Source organism: Eriocheir sinensis, chromosome 49 (assembly GCF_024679095.1).
Source record: "Eriocheir sinensis breed Jianghai 21 chromosome 49, ASM2467909v1, whole genome shotgun sequence".
In the NCBI taxonomy this organism is placed as follows: domain Eukaryota; kingdom Metazoa; phylum Arthropoda; class Malacostraca; order Decapoda; family Varunidae; genus Eriocheir; species Eriocheir sinensis.
In genome coordinates, this window is record NC_066557.1 from 7,573,843 (window position 1) to 7,599,925 (window position 26,083).

Here is a 26,083-nt window from a genome sequence, read left to right on the forward strand (position 1 = left end):
GAGAAAAACGTAAGAGATGGATGAAATAGAGAGAAAACGTAAGAGATGGATGAAATAAAGAGAAAAACATAAGAGATGGATGAAATAAAGAGAAAACGTAACACAAATGGATGAAATAGGAGAAAACGTAAGAGAGATGGATGAAATAGAGAAAACGAGAGACCAGATGGATGAAATAGAGAAAAACATAAGAGATGGATGAAATAAAGAGAAAACGTAACACAGATGGATGAAATAAGAGAAAACGTAAGAGATGGATGAAATAAAGAGAAAAACGTAGAGACGGATGAAATAAAGAAAAACGTAAGAGATGGATGAAATAAAGAGAAAACGTAACACAAATGGATGAATAAGAGAAAACGTGAGACCAGATGGATGAAATAAGAGAAAACGTTAGAGAGACGGATGAAGAAGAGAAAGCGAACACTGGATAAATGAGAAAAGGTAAGAAAGAGGTGAGAGAGGGTTTAAATCTCCCTGAGTGGGTCTTAAGATAGAAGAGAAGGGGAGGAGGCTTACTGAAGAGAGAGAGAGAGAGAGAGAGAGAGAGAGAGAGAGAGAGAGAAGAAAGGGAATTGAAACTAATCTTCTTAGACTGCAATATTTTTCCGAGGAAGAACAACAAGAAGGGAAGAAGGTGAAGAAGAAGGAGATGAAGAAGAAGAAGAAGAATTAATCATGAAGAACAAACGGATTGGATTATGAAGAAAATAGAATATATAAAAATAACTGCGAATACTGAAGATGAAGAATACAGACATAAAAGAAGAAGAAGAGGAAGATAGAGAAGGAGAGGAGCAAGAAGAAGAAGGCGAAGCGGAAAAAAAAGGACGAAGATGAAGAAGACGAAGATGATGAAGGCGAAAACGAAAACGACAAAGAATATGAAGAGGACGAAGAAGATGAAGGGGGAAAACGAAGACCAAAAAGAAGAAAAAAAAGATGAAGACGTAGACGAAGAAGAAAAAAGAGAGAAAGAAGACGAAGATGAAGAAGACGAAGATGAAGGCGAAGACGAAGACGTAGACGAAGAAGAAAAAAGAGAGAAAGAAGACGAAGATGATGAAGACGAAGATGAAGATGAAGGCGAAGACGTAGACGAAGAAGAAAAAAGAGAGAAAGAAGACGAAGATGATGAAGACGAAGACGTAGACGAAGAAGAAAAAAGAGAGAAAGAAGACGAAGATGAAGATGAAGGCGAAGACGTAGACGAAGAAGAAAAAAGAGAGAAAGAAGACGAAGATGATGAAGACGAAGATGAAGACGAAGGCGAAGACGAAGACGAAGAAGACGGTGAAGGAGAAGAGGGCCACAGAGGAGTATAGAGAATTACTGAGTTATTGGGCGGCATAACATTTACATAACGAGCCACTTAGGGAATAATTTGATTAAGGCAAGACGATATTATTTTGTCCTCTCAGAAAAATATGTAATGAAGATATGATGATGCTACTACTACTACTACTACTACTACTACTACTACTACTACTACTACCACAACTACTACTGCTACTACTATCACTACTACCACTAACTCCAGAACTACTACTGCTAGCTACTGTTACTTCTACTAATTCTCCTCCTCCTCCTCCTACTACTACTACTACTTCTACTACCATTACTACCTCCGCAACTACTTTACAACTACTACTAAGCTCGCTATTGTTTCTACTACTACTACTACTACTACTACTATCCCAAGCCCGTAAAAAAAATATTAAAAAAATGAGTCCACGAAAACTTGTAACGAATGAAAAAGTGACGAGAAAAAAATATATATATGCTGTAAAAAAAATAACAAGACAAGACCCCGCTTAAAAAAAAAAGGAGGATGGGAAAAAAATATATATCAGTAACGTATTGTGGAAAAGATCAAAATATGTATGTATAAAATAACACCGAAAATTGGGAGGAAAAAGAAGAAAAAAAAAGAACGAACGAACTCACCAGCCCGGGGCGAAAAAATATTGGGTTAAAAAAATAGTTAAGTGAAATAAATAATACAAAAAAATAGTCACTCCTCAAAAACACATGAAAATTAATATTGATAAAAATGAAATAGAAAAAAAATTGTCAAGTGAAATAAATAATATTGATAAAAATGAAATAGAAAAAAAATAGTCGTGAAATAAATCATACCAAAATAGTCACTCCTCAAAAACACATGAAAATTAATATTGATAAAAATGAAATAGAAAAAAATAGTTAAGTGAAATAAATAGTATTGATAAAAATGAAATAGAAAAAAAAATAGTTAAGTGAAATAAATAATATTGATAAAAATGAAATAGAAAAAAATAGTTAAGTGAAATAAATAATATTGATAAAAATGAAATAGAAAAAAATAGTTAAGTGAAATAAATAATATTGATAAAAATGAAATATAAAAAAAATAGTTAAGTGAAATAAATAGTATTGATAAAAATGAAATAGAAAAAAAATTGTCAAGTGAAATAAATAATATTGATAAAAATGAAATAGAAAAAAAATTGTCAAGTGAAATAAATAATATTGATAAAAATGAAATAGAAAAAAATAGTTAAGTGAAATAAATCATACCAAAAAAGTCACCCCTCAAAAACACATGAAAATTAATATTGATAAAAATGAAATAGAAAAAAATAGTTGAGTGAAATAAATAATATTGATAAAAATGAAATGGAAAAAAATAGTTAAGTGAAATAAATCATACCAAAAAAGTCACCCCTCAAAAACACATGAAAATTAATATTGATAAAAATGAAATAGAAAAAAAAAAAAATACATGAATGCAAAACAGAAAAAAATACGTCACCCTTAAAATAGAATATGAAAATTAATATTGATAAAAAAAAAGAAGAAACTATAACCCGGAATACAGTAAAAACGAAGTAAAAAAAAAAAAGAATAACTGCATACATTTGTGAAAAAAACGTAATAGCGTAACAATAATAGCGTAACAGTAACAGCGTAACAATAATAGCGTAACAATAATAGCGTAACAGTAATAGCGTAAAAAGCAGCATTAAATCAATAACAAAATGAACAATAATAAATCGATGAAAATGAAATAAAAGAAATAAAATGCAGGGTGAAAAAACGCAATTAATTAAAAAAAAATAATAAATCCGTAAAAATGCAAAATAAAACAAATAAAAAGATGAAAAATAATTAAAAATGTAAAGTAAAAATCCAATGAAAATGCAAAAAAAAAGTAATAAAATGTAAACGCAATTAAGTTGAAAAAAATAAGAAATCAATAAAAATGTAAAATAAGACCAATAAAAAGATGAAAAATAATTATAAATGTAAAGCAAAATCCAATTAAAATGCAAAAAAAAAAAAATTCAACAAAAGCTAGAAACCGAATAAACCAATGAAAATGAATAAAAAAATAAATAAAATAAAACTAACAATCAATAAAAAAAGATATAAAATGAATAATCAAAATCGTACAAAATAAAATTAAATAAATAATAAAATAAAAATTGCCAACACGATCAAAATTGTCCTGCGGTCCATCGGCAGTCAAGGGTCGGGCAGCCTCGTTACGCCCCGGGAAGGTTGATACGCCTGACCGCAGCACTAAGTTAATAAAATAATGAGGGAATGTATAGGGGGGAGGGGGGCCGGAAGGGAGGGGAAGGAGGGGGAATAAAAGGGAAGGGAAGGGGGAATAAAGGGAGGGAGGGAAGAAAGGGAAGGAAGGGGAGGGGAAGGAAGGGGAAGGATGGGGAATAAGGGGAGGGGAGGAAAGATATGGGGGAGGGGAAGGAAGGGGAATAAGTGGAGACAGGGAAGGAGAGGGGAAGAAGGAGAGGGGAGGAGAAGGAAGGGGAAGAAGGAGGGAGGGACGGGAAGTAAGGGAAATAAGGGGAGTAAGTGGGGAAAGAAGGGGAATAAGGGGAGGGAAGGGAAGATATGGGGGGAGGGGAAGGAAGGGGAATAAGTGGAGAAAGGGAAGGAAGGGGAAAGAAGGGGAGGGGAGGGGAAGGAAGGGGAATAAGTGGAAAGGGAAGGAGGGGGAAAGAAGGGGAGGGGAGGGGAAGGAAGGGGAATAAGGAAGGGAAGGAGGGCGAATCAAGAAGCTTTTTTCAGAATTCTCCGCACGAGGCATGTACTGAAGATACTTTTTTGATCGTGTGTACAAGTGGTGGAAATTGGCGGCGTTTTGGGAAAGAAAAAAACTCGCAGAAAAAAAAAGAATAGATAATAACAAGAAAATAAACACGTGCATTAGCCCCAATAAAGTAATAAACCTGAAATTAGATAAATAACCAAAGAAAAAGAAGAAAAAACAAAAAAGTAAATAAACAAAGAAACGAATGAAGCAAACACACAAATACACTAATTGATAAAAAAAAAAAACACACATACAAATACAAGAAATAAAAAACATCAATACTAACTTGTCTTGGCAGGAGTGGAGGTTGAACTAGTGGAGTCTGAAGAGGAGGAGGAGGTGGTGGAGGTGGTGGTGGGAGGGCTGCAGGAGGAGGAGGAGGAGGAGGTGGACGAGGCCTTGCTACGTCGATTCTTCAAACTCTTGGCGGTGTATTGAAGCTTCGGAACCCCAGACGAAGCAGCAGTGGTGACGACGAAACCACCTTTATAATCACTTTTCTCTTCGGTGGAGGTGGAGGCGGTAATGGTGGTGGTGGAGGTGTCGGAAGTGGAGGTGGAGGTGGAGGTCGCTTCGTTGTCCAAAAGCTCCTTCTTGGTCACTGTTGTACTACTGTTGTTATTGTTATTGGTGTTGTTGGTGGTGGTGGTGTTGGTGTTCTTTCTGATGATGATAAGGGTGGTGGGGTTGGCGGTGATGCTGGCGGTGGTGGTGTTACGGTTCCCGGTGATGATTCGATACCTGGCGGTGGTGCGGGTAGCGTTATTGTTGTTGTTGCTCTTGTTGTTGTTGTTGTTGTTGTTAGTGATGTCGCTGGTACACACTTCAAACCTGCTGTTCATGGCCCCTCATCCGCTCATGTCTCCCTCGCAGCTTCTCTCTAAGGGGGGAAGAGAGAGATGATGTGGTTAGGGAGGCTGAGAAGGGGAGAGGAGGGAGGGGAAGGAGGGGGAATAAGGGAAGTAGAGGGGAAGGAAGGAAATAAGGGGAGGGAAGATATGCGGGGGAGGGAAGATATGGAAGAAGGGGAAGGAAGGGGAATAAGGGGAGGAGAGGGGAGGGAGGGGAAGGGAGGGGAATAAGGGGAGGAGAGGGGAGGGAGGGGGAATAAGGGAAGTAGAGGGGAAAGAAAGGAAATAAGGGGAGGGAAGATATGAGGGAAGGGGAAGGAAGGGGAATAAGTGGAGAAAAGGAAGGAGGGGGAATAAGGGGAGGGGAGGGGAAAGAAAGGAAATAAGGGAAGGGAAGATATGGGGGAAGGGGAAGGAAGGGAATTAGTGGAGAAAGGGAAGGTTGGAGGAATAAGGGGAGGGGAAGGGAAAGAAAGGAAATAAGGGGAGGGAAGATATGGGGAAAGGGTAAGGAAGGGGAATAAGTGGAGAAAGGGAAGGAGGGGGAATAAGGGGAGGGGAGGGGAAAGAAGGGGAACAGTGAGATTAAGAGTGATGATAGGATGCAATAGATGGGAAAATAATGATGATGATGATGATGCTTGTATACAAAATAAAGAAAACGGGAAAAGGGTGACAGACGGCTTGGCGAGGGAAAACTGTCTTAAAATTAACTTTCCTTTTTTTTACACACACACACACACACACACACACACACACACACACACACACACACACACAATAAGAAAACAAAAACAAAAATAAGAAGAAAAGAAAAAAGTAGATGACAAAGAATGAAGAAGAAGGAAGAAAAAGTAAAGAGGAAAGGTTACGATATCAATTACTCTTAAAAAATAAAAACAAAACAGTAGCAAAAAATCGTCCCATACTTGATTCACACTTTCTTGACACACACACACACACACACACACACACACACACACACACACACACACACAGTCACTCGTGCTGAATAATTCTCTATTACGCGAGCAGGAATTAATGAGAGAGAGAGAGAGAGAGAGAGAGAGAGAGAGAGAGAGAGAGAGAGTAGTCAGTACGTCACGTGATCTACGAGTGAATTGTCAAATGTGTGTGTGTGTGTGTGTGTGTGTGTGTGTGTGTGTGTGTGTGTGTGTGTGTGTTTTTTATATTTTGTCTCTCTCTCTCTCTCTCTCTCTCTCTCTCTCTCTCTCTCTCTCTCTCTCTCTCTCTCTCTCTCTCTCTCTCTCTCTCTCTCTCTCTCTCTCACCTTGCCCACGTGCATAACATAATCCCTCCCCCCCCTCCCTTCCCTCCCCCTCCCCCCCTCTCTCCACACATCTGTAACACACCTTTAATCTTCGTCTTCCTGCGCGCACACACACACACACACACACACACACACACACACACACACACACACACAGGTATACGTACAGGTGTTATTACTTCTCTTCCCTCTCTTCCTCTTCTTCTTCTCCCTTCTCTCTCTCTCTCTTCCCCTCTTTTCGCTTCCCTTCCATCTCTTCCTCCTCCTCCTCCTCTTCTCATCCTTTCTCTCCCTTCCCTTCTCTCTCTCTCTCTCTCCCCTTCGCTTATATCAACTTGCATTTTTAAGCTATGTTCTCTCCTCCCCCTCTATCTCCTCTCTTTTTTTCTCTCTCTCAATGTATTTCCCCTCTTTCTCTTTCTCTCTCCCTCTCTCTCTCTTTTACTTACTTCTCTTCTTCCATTCTTTTCCCCTCTCTCTTCATTGCACCTTTTCCCTCTTTCTTTTTCATCCTTTTGACTCGCTTCCCTCCTCTCTCTCTCTCTCTCTCTCTCTCTCTCTCTCTCTCTCTCTCTCTCTCTCTCTCTCTTTATCTTTCTCCCCTCTTTTAAGTCCCTTCCTTTTGCTTCTCCCCTTTCATCATGTTTTTTTTTTCTTTGTTTTATTCTTTTCTACTATTTTATCATTCTTTCTCTCTTCTCTTTATTTTCGTTTTCTTTCTTTCCCTTCTATTCATCAGGCATTTTTATTTCTTCTTTTCTTTTCTTTTCTCTCTTCTTCTTCATTTCTCGTCTTCTGTCTATCTTCTTTTATTTTGTTATCTTATTTTCTTTCCGTTCTATCTCTCTTTCTTTATCAGACCTTTCCCTTCTATTCATCAGGCATTTTTATTTCTCCTCTTTTCTTTTCTCTCCTCTTCTTCTTCATTTCACGTCTTCTGTCTATCTATCTTCTTTTATTTTGTTTTCTTATCTCATTTTCTTTCCGTTCTATCTCTTTCTTTATCAACCTTTTCTTTCTCCTCTCTTTTCTCTCCTCTCCTTTCATCTCACGTCTTATCTTCTTTTCTTTAATTATTTTTTTCATTTTCCTCTCTCTCTCTCTCTCTCTCTCTCTCTCTCTCTCTCTCTTTATCAGACCTTTCCCCTCCTTTCTCTTCTCTCCTTTTATCTTCTTTCCTGCTTTTATCTTCTCTCATTTGCTTCCCTTTCTCTCTTTTTTATTAGACTTTCCCCTTCTCTTCCGTTCTCTCTCCCTCCCCTCTCTTTATCAGACCTTCCCCTTCTCTCCGCTTCTTTTCTCTTCTCTCTCTCTCCTTTCATCTTGTCTTTTATTCATCTTTCCTCTCTGCTTTTATCTTCTCATTTTCCTCTTCGCTTGCCATTCGTTTCCTTTCTCCTTTCTATCTTCCTTTATCAAGCTCTTCCCTTATTCTCTCTTCGCTTCTCATTCTCCATTTATTTAATTTCTCCTTTCTTACTCTGTTTATCAAGCTCTTCTCTTCCTCTCTCTTCGGTTCTCTTCTCTCTATCTCATTTTTTTTGTCTCTTCTGCTTTTTATCTTCTCTCATTTTCCTTCATTTCCTTTCTTCTTTCTTTCTCTATTTATCAAGCTCTTCCTTCCTCTCTCTTCGCTTCTCTTCTCTTCCTTCATCTCATATTTTTATCTCTCTTCTTTTCTGCTTTTTATCTTCTCTCATTTTCCTTCTCATTCTTCATTCATTTCCTTTCTTCTTTCTTTTTCTATTTATCAAGCTCTTCCTTCCTCTCTCTTCGTTTCTCTTCTCTCCCATCTCATTTTTTTTTCTCTATCTTCTTTTCTGCTTTTTATCTTCTCATTTTCCTTCTCATTCTTCATTCATTTTCTTTATCCTTTCTTTCTCTATTTATCAAGCTCTTCCCTTCCCCTCTCTTCGCTTCTCTTCTCTTCCTTCATCTCATTTTTTTCTCTCTTCTTTTCTGCTTTTTATCTTCTCATTTTCCTCTTTATTTTTCATTCATTTCCTTTCTTCTTTCTCTTTATCTCTCTTCCCTTCCCTTCTCTTCCTTCATCCCACGTCTATCAGATATCCTCTTTGTGTTTCCTTCTTCTTTTTTTCTCTCCTCCATTCTCTTTTCTTTCTTTTATTTTCTTCTTCTGTGTCTCCTCGCTTTTCAAACCCTCCTTTTGCTTCTCTCTCTCTCTCTCTCTCTCTCTCTCTCTCTCTCTCTCTCTCTCTCTCTCTCTCTCTCTCTCTCTCTTCTCCTCCATCTCTCTTTTTTTCTTTTCCTTTCTTCTTTTCCACACCACGGTTCCCTTCTCTTTCACATTTCCTAAGCCATTCTCTCTCTCTCTCTCTCTCTCTCTCTCTCTCTCTCTCTCTCTGCTTCCCTTCCATCCCTTCCCTCTTCTCTTTATTCTTCGTTTCTTCCTTTTATCCCTTCCCTAACTCAATCTCTCCCTCTCCTTCCCTCCTCTTCCACCCTTCTGTATCTTTTTCCTTCCTCTCTACCTCCTCTATTTATTCTACTCTTTCCCTCCTTCCTCCCTTCCATCAGTACTTTCCCTCCTCTTTTCTGATGTTTCCTTCTTCCTTCCTTCCTTTCTACCTCCTTTCCTTTATTATATCCTTTCCCTTCTTCCCTCCTTCTGTCAGTACTTTACCTCCTCCTCTCTTTTCTCGTGTTTCCTTCCTTTCTTCTTCCTTCATTCCTTTTTCCTTCCTCCCTCCTTCCTTTCCCTCCTTTTCCGTCCTTCCAAGTCGCTCTCTCTCTCTCTCTCTCCCTCTCTTCTCTCCATTCATCCTTTCTTTCTTCTTCTCTTTCTCTCTCCCCTCCTCCAGTTCCTCATTTACTTCCTCTCTTCCTCATTTCTCTCCTCTCCCTCCCTCCCTCCTATCACCTCCTCCCATCCCTCCCTTACTTCCTCTCTTCCTCATTTCTCTCCTTCTCTCCCTCCCTTATTTCCCTCATCACCTTCTCCCATCCCTCCCTTACTTCCTCTCTTCCTCATTTCTCTCCCTCCTTTCCCTCCTGTCATCTCCTTTCCCCACTCCCTTTCTTCCTCTTTTCTCTCCATTCATCTTCCTTTCTCCTCTATCGCCTCCTCCTGTCTTCGTTTCTCTCCATTCATTCTTCCTTTCTCTCTCTTGCCTCCTCCGTTCTTCCCTCCCTCCTTTCTCTCTTGTCACCTCTCCCTGTTCTTCCCTCCTTCCTCTTTCTTCTCCTCTCGTCTCCTTCCTCTTTTATCTCCATTCATTGCTTCTTTCTTCCTTGTCATCTCCTTCTGTGCCTCCCTTCCTTCCCCTCTTCCACATTATCTCCTCTCCCTCCCTTCTCTGTCTGTGGCCTCATTTCTTATTCTTTTTTTTTCTCTCCCTCCTCCCGTACCCTTCTCTCCCCTCTTCCTCTTTCCTCTCCATTCTCTTCTCTCTCTCTCCATCTTCTTCCCTTTTTTTTCTGGTCTCATGTCTTCCTCTTTCCCCTCCCTTCATCCTCCTTTCTCCTCTCTCTTCCTATTTCCTCTTCATTTTCTCCCTCCGATTTCTCCTCTCCCTTCTTTTACTCCTTCTCTTCCTTTCTCCCCTCTCTCCTCCTCTTATCCCTCCCTTTCTACATCTCCCTCCTTTCTCTCCTCTCCCTTTCTTTTTCTTTTTCTCTCGTTCTGGTCTCATATCTTCCTTTTTTTTTTCCTCCATTCACCCTCCTTTCCTCCTCTTCCTCTTTTCTCTCCCAATCTGGCCTCATCTTCCTATTCCCCCTCCATTCATATCTCCCTTCTCTCCCCTCGCCTGCTCCACCCCTCCCACGTATTATATTAAAAGGAGGTTGTTTTTCCCACGCGCGGCACAACTCACAGCATCAAAGGCCGGGGCTCTCGAACGGACGGCGGCAGCGGCGGGAAGGGAAGGGTAGGTCAGTGTGGGACAGGTGTGTAAATAGAACAGGTGTGTGTGTGTGTGTGTGTGTGTGTGTGTGTGATAAGAGGAGTAAGAATAGGAGAGGGAGGGAGAATATGAAAGGGAATGAATGAGGAAGGGAGGGAGGGATGATAGAGAGAGAGAGAGAGAGAGAGAGAGAGAGAGAGAGAGAGAGAGAGAGAGAGAGAGAGAGAGAGAGAGAGAGAGAGAGAGAGAGAGCAGTAGTAGTAGTAGTAGTAGTAGTTGTTGTTGTTGTTGTTATTGCTGTTGTTATTGTAGTTTTTAGTGCAATTCAGTATTATTATTGTTATCATTGTTGTAGTTGTTATTATTGTTGTTGTTGTTGTTGTTGGGGGACAGATTTCACTTTTTTAATCGTTAGTTAGTTTGTTTGTTTGTTTGTTTGTTTGTTAATAAATTTGTTCGCTTTAGTTCATGCGTTTGTGTTCCAGGCGGCTTTGTTTTGCTCACACACACACACGCACGCACGAACACACTCACGCACGGTCATTTATTTACGAGTTTGTTTGTGTGTTTGTTTGTGTACGCGATCCCCTCTTACCCCCCCTCCCCTCCCCCTCCCCCCTGATGAGTAAGCGCCCGGGTCACGTGACATCGGGCGTTGACAGGGTGATGACGTAACGCGTGACCAAGATTGCGTCATATGTTTACGTTCGGACGGGTCACGTGGTTCAGGCCCTCAAGCGACCTGTCTTTGTTCACTGTTTCATTTATTTCCTCATTCCTTCGTTTATAAGTGTTGTATATGAGTGTAAGTAAGTAAGTAAGTATGTATGTATGTATGTATGTATGTGTGTATGTATGTATTTGTAATGGTCTAATTTTTTGTAATACTTTTTTAATTCATTTTCTCATCCAGTGTTTATTTTTATCTTTGTTATCGTTTCGTTAATCTCTCTCTCTCTCTCTCTCTCTCTCTCTCTCTCTCTCTCTCTCTCTCTCTCTCTCTCTCTCTCTCTCTCTCTCTCTGTGTGTGTGTGTTTGTCGGTCTATCTGTCTGTCTGTCTGTGTTTGTGTCTGGTTAGCTGTCTTTTTTTTCCCTTAGTTGTCTGTTTCCTTTTGTGTTTGTCTGTCTGTCTGTTTCTCTGTTTGGTTTGTTGACTGTTTATCATTGTGTCTGTTAATGTTTTTCTGTTTGTCTTTTCTGTTTGTCTGTCCGTCTATGTGTCTGTGTGTGTCTGGTTGGCTGTCTATATCCGTCTGTTCTAGGTTGTCTGTCTTTGTCTGATTGGCTGTATGTATTCTTCATGTTTATGATTGTCTGTCTGTCTCTCCTTTGTGGGTGGATGGGTGTCTGTGTGTCTGTTGCTTCTGTGTCCTTCCCTGTTCTTTTTTTTCTTTCCATTTTTGTTTCGTTGTCTGTCTGTCTCTGTCTGTCTGTCTCTCCTTAGTGGGTGGATGGGTGTCTGTGTGTCTGTTGCTTCTGTGTCCTTCCCTGTCCTTTTTTTTTCTTTCCATTTTTGTTTCGTTGTCTGTCTGTCTCTGTCTGTCTGTCTGTCTCTGTCTGTCTGCCATGTCTGTTCTGTTGCTCTGTCTGTCTGTCTCCCTTTGTCTGTCTGTCTCTCTCTGTCTGTCTCTCTCTGTCTGTCTCTCTCTCTCAATCTCTTGTTTCTGTCTGTCTCTCTCTCTGTTCTTCTCTCTCTCTCTATCTCTATCTCTCTCTCTCTCTCTCTCTCTCTCTCTCTCTCTCTCTCTCTCTCTCTCTCTCTCTCTCTCTCTCTCTCTCTCTCTCTCTCAAAATTGTTGGAGGATGGGTTAGTAGTGGTGGAGGAGGAGGAGGAGGAGAAAGAAATAAAGGATGGAAGAAGGGGAGATAAGGAAGGAGGAAGAAACGATGATGAAAGGGAAGGAGAGATAAGGAGAAATAAAGGAGAGGGGGAAGAAGAGATAAGGAAAAATTAAAGAGGGAAGAAGAAGAATGAACAATGGAGGGAGAGAAAATGGGGTGGGAGGGAGAGAGATAAATAGGGAGGCAAGGAAAGAGGGAAGAAGGGAAGGAAGGAAGGAAGGAAGGAAGGAAGAAAGGAAAGAGGAGGGAAATGGAGGAAGGAATAAAGGCTGAATGGAGAGAGAGAGAGAGAGAGAGAGAGAGAGAGAGAGAGAGAGAGATTAGAAAGATAAAGAAAGGAAAGAGGGAAGAAAGGAAGGAAAGAAAGAAGAAAAAAGAAGGGAAATGGAGGAAGGAAATAGGCTGAATGGGAGAGAGAGAGAGAGAGAGAGAGAGAGAGAGAGAGAGAGAGAGAGAGAGAGCATGCAGGTGACGGGTTTAAAGCAAGTTGAAATGCGCTAACCTCTTCACCTGTTGCTGTGTGACCTTCAAATTAAAAATACCTGAGGGGAAGCATACCTTGACCCCCTCTCTCTCTCTCTCTCTCTCTCTCTCTCTGTGGGAAAACTTAAAGGGGAAAAAAATGGTCGCAGAATTAGTAAAAAAATGACCAAAAAAGAAAAAAAGAACATGAGGACAGAAAATGAAGAGGAAAGAAAGAAAAGAAAAAAAATAGACAAGAGGAAAGAGAAAGAAAAGGAGAAATAAGAGGAAAGAAAGAGAAAAGAATGAAGAGGAAAAAAAGAGAAAAGAGGAAAGGTGGAGAGAGAAAAGAGGAAAGAGAAAGAAAGGGAGAAATAAAAGGAAAGAAAAAGAGAAAAGAATGAAGAAGGGAAAGGAGAAAAGAGGAAAGGTGGACAGAGGGAAGAGGAAAGAAAGAGAAAGTAGAGGAAAAAGAGGAAAAAATAGGAAAGAAAACAAGAGGAAGAAGAGGAAATGGAAAGAAAAAAGAATGAAGATGAAAAAAGGACAAATGAGGAAATGTGGAAAGAGAAAAGAGGAAAAGAGAAAGAAGAGGAGAAAGAGGAAGAAAATAGGAAAGAATACTAGAGGAAGAAGAGGAAATGGAAAGAAAAAAAAGAGGAAAGATGGAAAGAGAAAAGAAACAGAAAAGAGGAGAGAGGAAAAAATAGGAAGAGAAAACAAGAGGAAGAAGAGGAATGAGGACAATCTGGGAAGCTGTAAACATATTAATAGCAGCAAACGTATGAAAGAAGGAATGCGAGAATGAGAAACAAGAGAAAGAGAAAAGGCTTTGAAATATAGAAAAAACACAAAAAAATGAGAACAATCTGGACAGCTTTAAACATATTAGTGACAGCAAACCAACGTGTATGAATGAATGAATGAATGAGTAGAGAAAGAGAAAAGGCTTTGAAATATAGAAAAAACACAAAAAAATTAGAACAATCTGGACAGCTGTAAACATATTAGTGACAACAAACCAACGTGTGAATGAAGGAATGAGAGAATAAGTAGAGAAAGAGAAAAGGCTTTGAAATATAGAAAAATACAAAAAATAAACAAAGGATGAAAGACGAATTAACGGAAAAATAAATGTACAGAATAAATAAAACAGGAGAAAATAAAAAATAAAGAATATGGAATAATAGAAAAATACTAAAAACAAAATAAACGAAGGATGAAAAAACAAATTAACGAGAAAATAAATGTACAGAATAAATAAAACAGAAAAGAAAAAAAGAAAATGGAACACAATAGCCTTTTAAAACATACGAAAAAGAATCAGGAGAAAAATTAATAACGGAGAAAACGAACAACGCGGAAAACATGAATACAAAATTTAATAAAGAAAGAAAAGGAAAGAAAAAATAAACAAGAGGAAAGAGAAGGACAAGGAAATAAGAGGAAAGAAAAAGGAATGATGAGGAAAAAAAGGAGAAAACAGGAAAGGTGGAAAGAGAAAAGAGAAAGAAGAGGAGAAATAAAAGGAAAAAAAGAGAAAGGAAAAAGATAAACGAAAAAACTAAAAAAACGTAATCAGAAAAGCGAAAAGGAGAGAAAAACCTGAACAATAAAAACAATAAAAAAATAAATACCAAAAACAATTGAACTTTAAAAGGAAAATAATTAAAATAGAAAAACAAGAGTAAAAAATAAATAAATAAATGACGATTTTTTTTTTTTACTGAACAAAGAAAATCATATGAGAGCAACGACAGCTGTGTGTGTGTGTGTGTGTGTGTGTGTGTGTGTGTGTGTGTGTGTGTGTGTGTGTGTGTGTGTGTGTGTGTGTCGGTTTACTCACGTACACGACAGCCAGGTGTACACAAAAACGCACATACCTGAGGAAGAGAAAGATGCACATTAATAATCATACACATACATACATACATACATACACGATTAATTACCATATATATCTATTACTTATTCCATTGCCTTACTATTGAACATGTGTGACTGTGTGTGTGTGTGTGTGTGTGTGTGTGTGTGTGTGTCACCTCACCTGGATTGGTTTAGTTATTCAGGACAAGTGTGTAAGCGTGGAAATGTGTGTGTGTGTGTGTGTGTGTGTGTGTGTGTGTGTGTGTGTGAATGGTTAGAGTGGAAAGCGTATATGGAAAAAAAGAATGAAAGATCAAGGAAGAAGGGAATGAAAGAAAGAGGGAAGGAAAGGAGAAAGTGAAGGGAAAGAGGAAAATAAAAAGGATGAATAAAGAAAAAGACAGAGAAAAGGGAACGAAGAAAAAGAAGGAATAAAGAATGAAGGAGAAATAAAAGATTGAAAGACAAGATGAATGGAGCCAACGAAGGAGTGAAGAAAGAAAAGAAAGCAGGAGGTACGGAATGAAGGAAGAAACTAAGGAAGGAGAGGAGAGAAATGAAGGAAGAAACGAAGGAGGGAAGGAAAGGAGGAAAGGAATGAAGAAACGAAGGAAGGAAGGAAAGAAGGAAAGAAATGAAGGAAGAAACGAAGGAGGGAAGGAAAGGAGGCAAGGAATGAAGAAACAAAGGAAGGAAGGAAAGAAATGAAGGAAGAAACGAAGGAAAGAAGAAAAGGAGGAAAGGAATGAAGGAAGAAAAGACGGAAAGAAGAAAGGGAGGAAATAAATGAAGGAAGAAACGAAGGAAAGAAGGAAAGAAGGAAAGAAATGAAGGAAGAAACGAAGGCAAGAAGGAAAGGAGGCAAGGAACGAAGGAAGAAACGAAGGAAAGGAGGAAAGAAATGAAGAAAGAAACGAAGGAAAGAAGAAAAGGAGGAAAGAAATGAAGGAATGAAAGGAGGAAAGAAACGAAGGAAGGAAGGAAAGGATGCAAGGAATGAAGGAAAAAACAAAGGAGGGAAAGAAGGAAAGAAGGAGAACCCAGTTAGATTAAAGGGAGAAGGAGAACAATGAAGGAAAAAGCAAAATCAATAACCACGTGTTTTAAAGGGAAGGAGGGAGAGGAGGGAAAGGGGAAAGGGCGCCTACGTGAAGGAGGGGAGAGAAGGGTAGGAATGGGGAGCAAAGGACATGAAAGGGAAGAATGAAAAGGGGGAAGAGGGAAAGATAGAAAAGGGAGATACGTGAGAGGGGAAGGAGGTAAAAAAGGAAGGGAATGGAGAGAAAAGGGAAGAATGAAAAGGGGAGATACGAGGAGGAGAGGAAGGGGGTTGTGTAGACGCGAGCAAAGGGCAAAAGAAAAGGGGGGAAGAGGAAGGGAAAGGGCAGATACGTGGAGGGGGTAAGAAGAAGGGAAGAGCAAAGGGCAAGAGAGGAAAAAAGGAAGAGGAAAAAAAAAAGATAGAAAGGGCAAACAAGAGAAAAACAAGGGAACTGAAGGGAAGGGGAAAGGGCAGGTAAGGAGGTGGTTAAGGGTGAAAAGGAAAGGGAAAAGGGAAAAGGGTAAAGAAAGCTGTGTGAAAAGGGGGAAGGAGAGGAGATAGGGAGAGGGGAGGGGAAGACGAAGTAGAGAGAGGAGAGGAGAGGAGAGAAACTTGGAGGAAAAATGGAAGGGGGAGAGAAAGCAGAGACAGGAAGAGGAAGAGGAAGAGGAAGAGGGGAGACGGAAGGGGAAATTATATGAATGGAAAGCAAGACCAAAGATAAATGTAATAATAATAATAATAATAATAATAATAATAATAATAATAAAATAATGTATATCTGAAGACGACCCCATGAAACACACACACACACACACACACACACACACACACACACACACACACACACTCACGCACGCACACAGTTCTGACCTTCAAGCCTCAACAGGAGAGAAAGGTCACCCAAATAACCACTAACAGAAAGGCCAGACAAGACCCAACCCATCATCTCGCTGTTGTTGTTGATGCTGTTGTTAGTGATGGTGATGGTGGTGGTGGTGGTGGTGCTGTTAGTGATGGTGTTGGTGCTGTTAGTGGTAGTGTTGTTGAGGTTGTTCTTGTTTTTGTCGTTGTTAGTGTACTGTTGTTGTTTTTGTTAGTGGTAGTGTTGTTGTTTTTGTTTTTTGTCGTTGTTAGTGTATTGTTGTTGTTTTTGTTAGTGGTAGTGTTGTTGTTCTTGTTTTTTGTCGTTGTTAGTGTATTGTTGTTGTTTTTGTTAGTGGTAGTGTTGTTGTTCTTGTTTTTTGTCGTTGTTAGTGTATTGTTGTTGTTTTTGTTAGTGGTAGTGTTGTTATGTTTTTGGTTTTTGTTGTTGTTAGTGTATTGTTGTTGTTTTTGTTAGTGGTAGTGTTGATGTTCTTGTTAGTGTTAGTGGTAGTGGCGGTGGTGGTTGTACATAAATCAAAATATAAAAATGGAGAAATGCAAAAAAAAAATCATCATAAGGGCGTGAGAAAAATTATAGTAAAGTGTAAAAACGTAAAAAAGGAATGAACGTAAAGCAAGACAACGTATAATTATGTAAGGAGAAGCACAGGAGAGCTAAACAGAGCATAGCTGAATAGTATCGAATAGCAATATATAAAGGTTACAATATAGATTCAGTGGCAAAGAAGTTCTGGGCTGACGTGAGGGTAATGAACAGTAGTAGAAAGTTATAATACATCAGAGTAGAGCTTTAATATGTGTGGATTCGTGGAGAGTTTTAAACAGAATTCAATAGTAATACAAAAAGGTTCAGATATAGATTCAAGGTGTATAAGGGTGTTTTGGGAGACGCGAGGGTAATAAACAGTAGTAGAAAGTTATAATACATCAGAGTAGAGCTTTAATATATATGGATTCATGAAGAGTTTTAAACAGAATTCAATAGTAATACAAAAAGGTTCAAATATAGATTCAAGGTGTATAAGGGTGTTTTGGGTGACGCGAGGGTAATGAACAGTAGTAGAAGGTTATAATACATCAGAGTAGAGCTTTAATATGTGTGGATTCATGAAGAGTTTTAAACAGAATTCAATAGTAATACAAAAAGGTTCAAATATAGATTCAAGGTGTATAAGGGTGTTTTTGGGTGACATAAGTGTAATAAGGAGGTTGAAATAGTTATAATACATCAGAGTAGTAATAATAGTAGTAAAAAAAGTTGTCATTGATTTAAAAAAAAAAAAAAGGAGTTGTACAGAGTCGATTAACAGTACATAAAAGTTTGAGATACAAATTCAAGATTTTTTTTTTTTTTTTTTTTTTTTTGTTAACGTGAGGGTAAAAAATAGTAGAAATAGGTTTGTCAGAGTAGAGTTCTAATATCTAAGGGTCCATGAGGTTCGGGGTCAATGCTTCATGAGTGGTTCGGCGTGCTGGCGAGACTCTGAACAGGGAAGACTCAGGTGCCGAAAACGTGGCCGTGAATTAATTAACCTGCGGACACCATGGCACTGAAAGGCTGTTGCTATCTCTTTTTTTTTCTGTTTATTCATTTTTCTTCCTCCTTTGTTTCCTTTTTCTCCTTTTTTCAGAGTTTCCCTTTGCACCATGGCACTGAAAGGCTGTTGCTGTCTTTCTTTTTTTTTCTGTTTATTCATTTTTCCTCCTTTTTTGTTTTCTTTTTCTCTTTTTTTCAGTTTTCTTTTGCATCAAGGCACTGAAAGGCTGTTGCTATCTCCTTTTTTTTTCTGTTTATTCCTTTTTCATCCTTTTTTGTTTTCTTTTTCTCCTTTTTTCAGAGTATCCTTTTATATCATTTTTTTCACTACCTTATTTCCCGCTTTTTTTCTCTTAGTTTTCATCGTTTTCTTTCTTTCCCATCCTTGTTTCCCGCATTTTCCTCTTAGTTTTCATCGTTTTCTTTCTTTCCCATCCTTGTTTCCCGCATTTTCCTCTTAGTTTTCATCGTTTTCTTTCTTTCCCATCCTTGTTTCCCGCATTTTCCTCTTAATTTTCATCGTTTTCTTTTTCCTCTCCTTGTTTTCCGCTTTTTCCTCTTAGTTTTCATCGTTTTCTTTCTTTCCCATCCTTGTTTCCCGCATTTTCCTCTTAGTTTTCATCGTTTTCTTTTTCCTCTCCTTGTTTCCCGCATTTTCCTCTAAATTTTCATCGTTTTCTTTTTCCACTCCTTGTTTCCCGCATTTTCCTCTAAATTTTCATCGTTTTCTTTTTCCTCTCCTTGTTTTCCGCTTTTTCCTCTTAATTTTCATCGTTTTCTTTTTCCTCTCCTTGTTTTCCGCTTTTTCCTCTTAGTTTTCATCGTTTTCTTTCTTTCCTCTCCTTGTTTTCCGCTTTTTCCTCTTAGTTTTCATCGTTTTCTTTCTTTCCTCTCCTTGTTTCCCGCATTTTCCTCTTAATTTTCATCGTTTTCTTTTTCCTCTCCTTGTTTTCCGCTTTTTCCTCTTACTTTTCATCGTTTTCTTTCTTTCCCATCCTTGTTTCCCGCATTTTCCTCTTAATTTTCATCGTTTTCTTTTTCCTCTCCTTGTTTCCAGCATTTTCCTCTTAATTTTCATCGTTTTCTTTCTTTCCCATCCTGTTTAAAAGTCTAAAGGTAAACGTCTGAGCTGCAACAGGTGTCATTTTCTGCTATTGTGTATGTGTATGTGCTATTGTGTATGTTTATGTGCTATTGTGTATGTGTATGTGCTATTGTATGTGGTTAGTAGGTGGCTGTATGTTTTTCCTCCTCCTCCTCTTCCTCTTGTTCCTTCTGTTTGGTATCCGCGTTTCCAGATGTGCGATAAATGCTTCCAAAATACGGTAATCAGATCAGCTTTAGGAACGCCATAAACATCAACAATTCACGGTTTTAAAGATAGGTAGAACTGAACGTCGATTTTCCGTGCCGGTGCGATCGATAGTTTTGGGTCTGAAATCGGGATGGGTGCGATAGTTTTGGGTCTGAAATCGGGATGGGTGCGATAGTTTTGCGTCTGAAATCGGAGTGGGTGGGATAGTTTTGGGTCTGAAATCGGGATGGGTGCGATAGTTTTGCGTCTGAAATCGGAGTGGGTGGGATAGTTTTGGGTCTGAAATCGGGATGGGTGCGATAGTTTTGCGTCTGAAATCGGAGTGGGTGGGATAGTTTTGGGTCTGAAATCGGGATGGGTGCGATAGTTTTGGGTCTGAAATCGGAGTGGTGCGATAGTTTGCGTCTGAAATCGGGATGGTGCGATAGTTTTGCGTCTGAAATCGGAGTGGTGGATAGTTTTGGGTCTGAAATCGGGATGAGTGCGATAGTTTTGGTCTGAAATCGGGATGGTGCGATAGTTTTGCGTCTGAAATCGGAGTGGGTGGGATAGTTTTGGGTCTGAAATCGGAGTGGGTGCGATAGTTTTGGGTCTGAAATCGGAATGGGTGCGATAGTTTTGGGTCTGAAATCGGGATGGGTGCGATAGTTTTGCGTCTGAAATCGGAGTGGGTGGGATAGTTTTGGGTCTGAAATCGGAGTGGGTGGGATAGTTTTGGGTCTGAAATCGGGATGGGTGCGATAGTTTTGCGTCTGAAATCGGAGTGGGTGGGATAGTTTTGGGTCTGAAATCGGAGTGGGTGCGATAGTTTGGGGTCTGAAATCGGAGTGGGTGGGATAGTTTGGGGTCTGAAATCGGAGTGGGTGCGATAGTTTTGGGTCTGAAATCGGGATGGGTGCGATAGTTTTGCGTCTGAAATCGGAATGGGCGGGATAATTTAGGGTCTGAAATCGGGAAGTACAATGCGCTGAATACGACAACCTGGTGACGCTGTTTGGTCTATGAAATGTTTGGCAAGAAGGGCGGTTTCTCTTTTAGCGGGAGGGTGATGTTAACAGCAAAGGTCTAAAGTATAATAGGCAAGGTGTAATATGCTGCTCCTGATAGTATGTGGTATGTGGCTGACTGTATTTCCCCTCCTCTTCTTCCTGTTCCTCTCGTTTGGTCTATGTAATGTTTTCTGTGGCATCAGTAAAGTGTCATTTTCTGCTTCTGATTATGTAGTATGTGGCTGTGTGTTTCCCTTCCTCTTCCTCATTTTCCCCTTGTTTGGTCTATTGAATGTTAGGGAAGGTAATGTTTTCAGCGGTAATGTTATCAAGCTCAATAAGTAGTGTAATTTTCTGCTCTTAATTATGTAGTATGTGGCTGTGTGTTTCCCTTCCTCTTCCTCATTTTCCCCTTGTTAGGTCTATAGAATGTTAGGGATGGTAATGTTTTCAGCGGTAATGTTATCAAGCTCAATAAGTAGTGTCATTTTCTGCTCTTAATTATGTAGTATGTGGCTGTGTGTTTCCCTTCCTCTTCCTCATTTTCCCCTTGTTTGGTCTATTGAATGTTAGGGAAGGTAATGTTTTCAGCGGTAATGTTATCAAGCTCAATAAGTAGTGTCATTTTCTGCTCTTAATTATGTAGTATGTGGCTGTGTGTTTCCCCTCTTCTTCCTCCTCCTGTTTCTCTTCTTTGGTCCATAGAATGCTTTTGTGGCAATGGGTAGGGTGTCAAATCCTGCTCCTGATTATGTAGTATGTGGCTGTGTGTTTCCCCTCTTCTTCCTATCCCCCTTCCGTGGTCTATAGAATGTATGGGCCGATGGGCTTCTCAGTGAGTCAGCGTTTGAACTCCACCTGCTCACCCCAGCCAAGGTCACCGCCCGTCCACCCATTGGCCTCTGGAACCGCCCCTTTAACCCATCCTTTGCCGGTCGATAATGTCAACTTGGGATTAGTGTCTTTGCTATACGCGGTGCCTATGCTGGACTTTACTTCCCCTCCCCCTCTCCCTCCTCCTCCTCCTCCTCCTCATGTTGTTTTTGTTGTTCTTGTTGTTGTGTTTTCGTCTTCGTCTTCGTCTTCTCCTCCTCTTCCTCCTGTTGTAATTACGCCTTCCTCTATTCCTCCTCCTCCTGCTCTTCTTCTCTGTTGGTTCCTCCTCTTCAAATTTTCTCTTCTATTTACTTCATCTCCTCCTCCTCCTCCTCCTCCTCCTCCTCCTCGTCGTCTTCTTCCTCTTCCTCCTGTTGCAATTACGCCTTCCTCTCTTCCTCCTCCTTCTTCTACTACTGTTGGTTCCTCCTCTTCAACTTTTCTCTTCTTACTTCATCTCCTCCTCCTCTTCCTCCTCCTCCTGTTGCAATTACGCCTTCCTCTCTTTTTTCTCCTTTTCCTCTTGCTGTTGCTTCCTCCTCTTCAACGTTTCTTCCTCCTCCTCCTCTTCCTCCTCCTTCTGTTCCAATTACCCCGTCCTCTTTTCTTCCTCCTATTACTACTACTGCTCCTTTTTCCTCTTGTACCTTTCTTCCTGCCTCCCCTCCTCTTTCACTCTTCCTTCTTCCTCCCTCCGTTATCTTTTACTTCTCCGAGCGTCAGATTTCTTGGTAAAGGGGAAGAAAATATATGGAAGCGATTTTTTTTTTTTGGTTACGTTCCCTGACCTAACCAAACCTTACCTATTATAATCTGAATTTATCTAACATCACATAACCTAACACCTCACCTATTAAGACATCCCCTGACCTAACCTAACCTAACCTAACATAGCCTTACCTTACCTAACCTACCATGCCCTAACACTAATCTTATCCCCTGACCTGACCTGACCTAACCTAACCTAACATAGCCTTACTTTACCTAACCTACCATGCCCTAACACTAATCTTATCCCCTGACCTGACCTGACCTAACCTAACATAGCCTTACTTTACCTAACCTCCCATGCCCTAACACTAATCTTATCCCCTGACCTGACCTGACCTGACCTAACCTAACCTAACATAGCCTTACTTTACCTAACCTACCATGCCCTAACACTAATCTTATCCCCTGACCTGACCTAACATAGCCTTACCTTACCTAACCTCCTATGACCCAATACCTATAATCCCATCCCCTGACCTGACCTAACATTATCTTACCTAACTAACACCACCTTTTACCACATTCCCTGACCTAACCAAATCTACCTCACCTTACATAACACATCACCTAGGACCCCGCCTCTTACCACATACCCTGACCTCACCTAATACGACCTCGAGGCAATCCAGGTGAGGCAAGCACTTGGCAGATCAAAGCAAGTCTTCCGACTGACTAGAAAACGCACAGGTAAACGACCCGGCATACCTGGCATCACGTTCACTGCTAATTAGTCTGTCGGTGGAGTGGCGGCAAAAAATATCCAGGTGAGTTACGACAGGTCAGGTATTCAGGCGTGTGGATTAAGGGAATGAGGCTTTACTCTCTCTCTCTCTCTCTCTCTCATCTTGTCAACTCAGGTAGTGTTAGGTTACGAGGAGGAGAGGGGAGAGAGAGAGAGAGAGAGAGAGAGAGAGAGAGAGAGAGAGAGAGAGAGAGAGACAGAGAGAGAGAGAGAGAATGAAAGAGAATGAAAGAGAATGAGAGAGAGAGAGAGAGAGAGAGAGAGAGAGAGAGAGAGAGAGAGAGAGAGAGAGAGAGAGAGAGAGAGAGAGAGAGAGAGAGAGAGAGAGAATGAGAGAATGAAAGAGAGAATGAAAGAGAATGAGAATGAAAGAGAGTGAGAATGAAAGATAATGAGAATGAAGGTGAGAATGAGAATGGAGATGAGAAAATGAAAGAATGAGAATGAGAGACAGACAGACGGACACAAACAGAAAACAGCAACAAAGATAACAACAGGAAAAGAGGCAGAGACGACAAAAAAAAAAAAAAAAAAAAAAAGCGAAAGGACAGGATGAAAAACAGACAGAGAGGAGACAGAGATACCGAAAAGACAGGATGAGAAGCAGACATAAATAACGGCAAGATTGAACATACGATAAAGATAAGAGAGATAGGACAGGAAAAGAATAGCTATAAATAACACACACACACACACACACACACACACACACACACACACACACACACGAGACCACTCTCCCACTTCCTAAATCCACAAGGAAGAGGAAGAGGGAGGATAAGAGGAAGTGGAGGAGAAATGAAGGACAGGGAAAGAGAGAGGAAGGAAGAGTGGGAAGAGAGGAAGAGGGAGGGAAGGGGAGAGAGAGGAGGAAGAGGAAGAGAGAGAGAGAGAGAGAGAGAGAGAGAGAGAGAGAGAGAGAGAGAGAGAGAGAGAGAGAGAGAGAGAGAGAGAGAGAGAGAGAGAGTTTGTTCTACAGGTGTTCAAACGCACATGTGGCTCTATCTATCTGTCTGTCTGGCTTTCTATCTGTCTGGCTTTCCCTCTATCTGTCTATCTACACGTTTGTCTTTCTGTCTATCTGTCTGTCTTTCCCTCTATCTGTCTATCTACACGTTTGTCTTTCTGTCTATCTGTATGTCAACCTTTCTATCTGTCTGTCTTTCCCTCTATCTGTCTATCTGCACGTTTGTCTTTCTGTCTATCTGTCTGTCTGTCTTTCCCTCTATCTGTCCATCTACACGTTTTTCTTTCTGTCTATCTGTATGTCTATCTTTCTATCTGTCTGTCTATCTACACGTCTATCTTTGTCTATCTGTATGTTTACCTGTCTGTCTGTCTTCATCTGTCTCTCTCCCCGTGTGGCTTGGCGCAGACCACAGAAGCCAGCAAAGCGCCCTCATCCTACTATTTTTTTGTTGTCTAGATTATTATTATTATTTTCAGAACACACAAACGTTTCCCGGCGTGACCTTGACCGCGTGTTGGACTTCTACTCCCATTGTTAGAGTATAATAAGTCTCATTACGTGGGAGGCAGACGTAGATGAATTTACTGTGGCCACAAATAGTGTTATAGTTAGCTAGAGAGAGGGAAGGGAAGAAATAAGGGAGGGGAAGAGGAGAGGGAAGGAGGAAGGAAGGAGGGGGGGGGGAGGGGAGATGATGAGACGAACAACGGAGGAGGGAAGGAGGAAACGGGTAAGGAGTGGAGAGAAAAAATGGAAGAAAGGAAATAAAGGAGAATAAGAAAATGTGCAAGAGAAAACTAAAAGGAACAGAGAAAATGTTGCGAAAATGAAGATAAAAAGGATGGAAGTCAAGAAATATGCAACAAAGAGAGAGAGAGAGAGAGAGAGAGAGAGAGAGAGAGAGAGAGAGAGAGAGAGAGAGAGAGAGAGAGAGAGAGAGAGTTATAGTTAGCTGGGGAATGTTAAAGGTCTCTTCACACATACGACAGCCAGCTATTTATGGTATGAATCAACAAAACAAAGAAAGAGCTCACATTGTTAGATAGAAAGTCTCATTAGTAAGGAAGCATATATGATTTTACTGCTGAGACATATGTAACTGTTTGGGGTTTTGTTAGGTTAGGTTAAGTTTAGGTCATCTTCAAACACGTGATAGATGACAACTTACAGCATAAATCAACAAAGAACGAACTCACATAAGCAGAAAGTCTCATAAGTAAGGAAGCATATATGATTTTACTGCAGAGATATATATAACTGTTTGGGGTTTTGTTAGGTTAGGTCAAGTTTAGGTTATCTTCAAACATATGACAGGTGACAACTTATAGCATAAATCAACAAAGAAAGATCTCAGTTTGTTAGATAGAAAGCCTCATTAGTAAGGAAGCATATATGATTTTACTGAGAGAAGACATATGGTAACTGTTTGGGGTTTTGTTAGGTTAGGTTAAGTTCGGGTCATCTTCATACACGTGATAGATGACAACTTACAGCATAAATCAACAAAGAACGAACTCACATAAGCAGAAAGTCTCATTAGTAAGGAAGCATATATGATTTGACTGCTGAGACATATGTAACTGTTTGGGGTTTTGTTAGGTTAGGTTAAGTTCAGGTCATCTTCATACACGTGATAGATGACAACTTACAGCATAAATCAACAAAGAACGAACTCACATAAGCAGAAGGTCTCATTAGTAAGGAAGCACATACAAGTTTACTGAGTACACGCATAGGGCAACTAATTGGGGGTTAGGTTAGGTTAGGTTACGTTCTGAGAATCTCCTCACACATTAATCAGACAAAACTCAATCCGAATATAAACCCTTTTCGTAACCCATACAGAGCGAAACCCCCGATACTCTTCCTTTCATCCCCACACACCTTTCCCCATCACCTGTCTTCATCTATCTTTACCTCAAGACTCTAATTAACTAGACGTCTCCTATTCACCCCCACGCGTACCTTTTCATCAGGTACACTATTGCCCTCTATACAGGTACGGATAAAGGTGAGCGCGAATGTTCCCCAGTTATACCTGTCCCTCATTAGACCGGAACACCTGTGCGGACCAGTCAACATATGTGCGGTGAGGAAGTTTAGAGGATGAAGTCCACTCAGCACGTGCATGAGGGATGGAAACGGAACTGTAAGAGCGAAAGGGAAGAGTAACTGAGGGTTCTTAAGGGTAATGAAGACGAAGAAGAAAGAAAAGGGAGACGAAGGAGAAGAAGAAAAAGAAAGAAAAGGGAGACGAAGGAGAAGAAAAAGAAAGAAAGGGGAGACGAAGGAGAAGAAGAAAAAGAAAGAAAAGGGAGACGAAGGAGAAGAAAAAGAAAGAAAAGGGAGACGAAGACGAAGAAGAAAAAGAAAGAAAGGGGAGACGAAGGAGTAGAAGAAAAAGAAAGAAAAGGGAGACGAAGGAGAAGAAGAAAAAGAAAGAAAAGGGAGACGAAGGAGAAGAAGAAAAAGAAAGAAAAGGGAGACGAAGGAGAAGAAGAAAAAGAAAGAAAAGGGAGACGAAGGAGAAGAAGAAAAAGAAAGAAAAGGGAGACGAAGGAGAAGAAGAAAAAGAAAGAAAAGGGAGACGAAGGAGAAGAAGAAAAAGAAAGAAAAGGGAGACGAAGGAGAAGAAGAAAAAGAAAGAAAAGGGAGACGAAGGAGAAGAAGAA

General features: G+C 40.1%; 1 protein-coding gene across 10 annotated transcripts in view; it reads right to left on the reverse strand.

Moving 5' to 3' along the window:
* LOC126981806 (hornerin-like) overlaps window positions 1-26,083 on the reverse strand; it is a 161,991-nt gene that overhangs the window by 76,787 nt on the left and 59,121 nt on the right. For 8 of the 10 annotated variants that reach the window (XM_050833368.1, XM_050833365.1, XM_050833369.1 and 5 more), the window contains exon 2: window positions 4,389-4,982. In XM_050833368.1, the coding sequence (XP_050689325.1) occupies window positions 4,389-4,944 (556 nt within the window). In that variant the 5' untranslated portion in view covers window positions 4,945-4,982. Of the gene's footprint in view, window positions 1-4,388; window positions 4,983-14,261; window positions 14,279-26,083 lie in introns of those variants that run through there. The other 2 variants (XM_050833371.1, XM_050833376.1) reach the window with 2 other exon arrangements.